The sequence below is a fragment of the Daktulosphaira vitifoliae genome, unplaced genomic scaffold (assembly GCF_025091365.1).
Source record: "Daktulosphaira vitifoliae isolate Bord-2020 unplaced genomic scaffold, ASM2509136v1 Scaffold_1, whole genome shotgun sequence".
NCBI classification, from domain to species: domain Eukaryota; kingdom Metazoa; phylum Arthropoda; class Insecta; order Hemiptera; family Phylloxeridae; genus Daktulosphaira; species Daktulosphaira vitifoliae.
This window is the reverse complement of record NW_026099572.1, coordinates 16,827,056-16,831,959: the sequence shown is the minus strand read 5'-3', so window position 1 is coordinate 16,831,959 and position 4,904 is coordinate 16,827,056. Positions and strand designations below refer to the sequence as shown.

The 4,904-nt window shown below is 44.3% G+C and overlaps 1 protein-coding gene across 1 annotated transcript in view; it reads left to right on the top strand.

Annotated features, from left to right (window-relative positions):
- Positions 1-807, top strand: part of LOC126901246 (histone H1A, sperm-like) — a 1,378-nt gene extending 571 nt beyond the window's left edge. Inside the window, exon 2 of the mRNA XM_050677649.1 lies at positions 757-807. Within this exon, the coding sequence (XP_050533606.1) occupies positions 757-807 (51 nt within the window). The remainder of the gene's footprint in view (positions 1-756) is intronic.
- The last annotated feature ends 4,097 nt before the right edge of the window (positions 808-4,904 follow it).

Sequence of the window (4,904 nt, the reverse complement as noted above, 5' to 3'; positions counted from 1 at the left end):
GTTCGATGCGACCAATGGCGTCCGATTCCCGTGAACGCGTCACCCCATATATACACCGTGCCGAAAAACGACACGGTCATCCCAGTCCGTTGTAAACCGCCGCCGTGTCAACTAGTCCGTTAACCGTCAGTGTGCTACAACCCCTACCCACGTACTCCGAAACCGATCACGTGTGCGCTCGAACCTCGTGTTCCCGTCGCTTCTGTGTCGTGCCGAAGTGCGTATACTGTGCGTTACGAGTACCGTCCGTGTGTGCGTTTTTATTCACCGCGAACCACGTGCTCGATTCCGTGCGTCGCTCTCCGAGCAAGTGCGCTAGCCGTCGCTAGCAAAAACAGTGCGTACGACAACGTCGTAAGTGCCCAAACCGCGAAACCAAGCGTTCCGTCGGTCACCCGCCCACCCACCGCATCGAGATCGTCGGTCGATAACGTTCTGTGCCCGCCGGTTACTGTCGTGTCTAGCCAGAGGATTTATCCCCAGGTGAACCACGCCGGTCCGTCGACCAGCCCGATCGTCGCCGTCCCGACGTTCCGATCGCCGGCCACCCCAACCGCGTCCAGTGCCGCCGAGTTAAGTCAGCATCGTCATACTGACCAGTAATTCTGACTAGCCCTGTTCAGGGCTCTTGCCGGGACGAATTACTGAAAAAAAAAAAAATCTCGCTCGCGCGCGTTCCACGGTGCAGTGCATTCAGAAGTCTTAACTAATATTGGATACTCCAGGTTAGTGAATTTATACTTATTTCTATTCCAGCTCCCCCACAACACATCAAACAGCCTGACCCGTCTCCAGATCTCCAGGTAACCCATAGCCACTATGGGTCGAGGAGGCAAAGGTCAAAAACGCGTTCTTGCCTCGAAAGCCGGCAACTTACCTGCTTCAAAGAGAGGCAAACAGCGCTCCGCGCCTACTTCGCCCGAACCGACTGACGAAGAGTCCGTCTCGGGTGAATCATACACATCCGATACAACAACCACTTCACAATCAACAATTCAAACACCAAACCCAACACCGGCCTCCGTAACATCGAAAAGAATTCCACCGATAATCGTCGCGTCATCATTATGGCGCAAAATTGCACCAATCATCCATCAAAATCCAGACAACCGCGCAGAAAAAATGTCCGCCAAGGTCATCTCCGATGGCAATATTCAAATAAACAGCTCAGACGTTAGCCAATTTAAACTCTTACAAAAAATCATGACAGAAAATCAAATAGAACACCACACATTCAAACTTCCAGAAGAGAAACCCATCAAAGTAGTCATTAAAGGAATTCCAGTCGACGTACTAAACACAGAGCTGTCCGAAGAATTACAAAGACTAGGCTTTACGGTCCAAACGGTCAGACGTTTTGGCACCGAAACAGCCCCGATGCCAATCTGCTTCGTCTCAATCGCAAACTCCACCAACGCGAAAGACATCTATGACCTAGACGCGCTTTTTTACATAAGAGTCAAGGTAGAAACATTCAAGCAAAACGGTCCGGCTCAATGTTTCACCTGCCAGCGATTCGGCCACGGCTCGAGCAACTGCAAACACGCCCCAAGATGTGTAAAGTGCGCCGGACCCCACCTAGCGAAAGAATGCCAAAAGAGGAAAGAAGAACAACCACTGTGCTGTAACTGCAATGGCAATCACACCGCAAATTACAGAGGATGTCCATACTACCTAGAAACCGAACACAGGAAGGAAACCAACAACCCAACACCGACAACTGAAACAACACAAAGAGCTGAATATCCCACCTTAAAACAAAAAACAACCTCCGAATCGACTGAGCCAACAACGACAACCGCAAACAAAAGCTACGCCAGAGCGACATCGTCAGCCACGAAAAAATCAATAGACACAACACAAATCATTCAACTTCTCAAAAACCTGCTAGAAGCTCTCGCCACAGCCGATGACCCAAAAACAATAATACTGACAACAATCAACTCCTTCGTACAAATACTTACAATTAACAATGAATAACCTAAACGTCATTCACTGGAATTGCAACGGCATCACAAACAAACTCAACGAACTTCAAAACTTTACTAAAAACTACAAAATCGACATCATACTACTCAACGAAACTCACTTGTCACCGAAAAACCGTCTTAAACTCTCCAACTACATAACCTATAGAAACGACCTTCCAACGAAAAGAGGAAGTCCACCACACGGAGGAACGGCAATTCTAGTCCACCGAAGCATAGTCCACCAGCCTGAGAACCTAAACACAACACTACAGTCTACAAGCGTCAGTATCAAGACAAACAACGCAGAAATATTAATATCAGCAATTTACAAACCGCCAAAAGACGACCTACAGCCAGGAGATCTCGACGAAATAACTAACAACGCAGAATGGTTCTTAGCAGCTGGTGACTTAAATGCAAAACATACACTTTGGCACAGCAGAGTACACAATAAAGCTGGTGTTGCACTATATAACCACCTGCAACATAATGACTACGTAGTATATGCGCCAGACACTCCAACGCACTATCCGGGAACTGCTCACCACAGACCAGATGTACTCGACATAGCACTGGCCAGACTTCCTCTAATGGTACAAGTAACTAACCTAAACGAACTCTCCTCAGACCACAATCCGATTCTTCTCGAAATTTCCAACTCCCCAATCAGAACACTACCACCTAGATCCAAAAAACACATAAACTGGAGAAAATTCAACGAAACTCTAACTAACGACAACCAAACAATAAACCCGCCTACAAGAAACGAAAAAGAAATCGACACAGCAATACTTCTACTAACAAAAACAATTCAAAACGCGCTTTCAAAGAGCTCCTACACACCGAAGACAAAACAAGGCACAAACAAAACACCAGACTACATACTTAGAGAAATATCGGAAAAAAACCGACTCAGAAGAGAGTGGCAAATCACCCGCGACCCACACATTAAAACGCAGCTCAACGGTAAAATTAAACGAATCCGAACAATACTTCAAACTGAACGACAAGACGAATGGGACAAACACATTGAACAAATAAAACATGACAACAATTCGATTTACAAACTCAACAAAAACCTACTGAACAAAAAACCTGCAATTCACCCACTTCAAGGACCTCACGGCCTAACTTACTCACCCGAAGAGAAAGCGGAACTACTGGCAGACTCCCTAGAATCACAGTTCGCACCGAACCCTGGAACAGACATAGAAGAGGTCACTCGCGAAGTCAACAAGATTAAAAACACCAAGATCCAAAACTCAGGTATTTCTACAACTCCAGGCTCCATCAAACACATAATCAACCGACTTCAAAACAAAAAAGCTCCAGGCGATGACTCCATCACAAACGCAGCAATGAAATTTTTACCAGACAATAAAATTATCACGCTAACCAAAATATATAACAGCTGTCTCCGCATTAGCTACTTTCCACCAGCTTGGAGAGAAGCCGTCACAATATCGATACCCAAACCAGGTAAAGACCCGAAGTTACCCGAAAGCTACCGCCCAATATCACTCCTGTCAACACTGTCCAAAATCTTCGAGCGAATAATCCTACATCACCTTTTGAAAGACGCACTCAGAAAAATTCGTGAAGAACAATTCGCTTTCAGACCAGGCCACTCCACCACACAACAACTAATCAAGCTCATCGACACTATAAGTATCAACCTCAACAACGGAATACAAACAGCTGCAGTGTTCCTTGATGTGGAGAAGGCCTTCGACAGAGTCTGGCATGACGGCCTGTTATACAAAATGTCAATAATGCAAATCCCAATCCACCTCATCAAATTAATCGAATCCTTCCTGACGCAACGTACCTTCAGAGTCAAATGCCTAGAACATATATCATCAGCCAGAAACATCACAGCAGGAGTTCCACAAGGATCATGCGTGTCTCCACTGCTGTTCTCCATATACGTTAACGACATGCCGACAAAAGGTAACACCAAAGTGGCCCTTTTTGCAGACGACACCATGTACCACACATCCAACCATAACGCAAAAAGAGCTGTCATACAAACTCAAGATCAGATCAACGTCACAGCCAATTGGTTTAGTAAGTGGAGACTTAAAATAAACCCAGCCAAAACAGTAGCAGTACTTTTCGGCCACAACAGAACCGAAACAATCCCAAAAATCCAACTAGAAGGACAAGAAATCAACTGGTCAGAAAACGTAAAATATTTAGGTGTAACCATAAACAGAAAGCTGAGCGCAAGACCACATGTGGAAAATATCATAAAGACCGCCACAAGCAAACGAGGAATCCTATATCCTATTCTCATGAAAAATAACCCAATTCCCATAAGGACAAAAATCAACTTGATGAAGCTCTACATCGAACCAACCCTCACTTATGCCGGCACATCATGGGCTCCCTACGTTACCAAATATCAATGGACAAGGATCGAAGCAGTGCAGACAATCACTTTAAGAATGATAACCGGAACAACCAAGATCCTGAATAACACAATACTACTCNACGACACGGTTACCAAGATCCTGAATAACACAATACTACTCAAACAATCCAACTGCACTTCAATACAGGAAAAAATAAAACTCCAGTCAAAAGTNAACTACTCAAACAATCCAACTGCACTTCAATACAGGAAAAAAATAAAACTCCAGTCAAAAGTACTATTTTACAAAAACAGCCTCTCACAGTTTCATCACATTAGAACACTCGGACACGAACCAGATAAAGAATGGCCAAACAGAAACTCAAAAACAAAAACCCGCCCACTGGAGTGGACGAACAACTAACTAACCAACTGACTAACTAACTAACAAACTAACGAACCTCACAAAAATCAAGACTACAATTAAGACAACAAAAACAAGATAAGTATATACACTTAAAAATATATCAAACTCATACAAAATAACCAATAATATAACTAATTGCTTTTTTCTAGCAAAA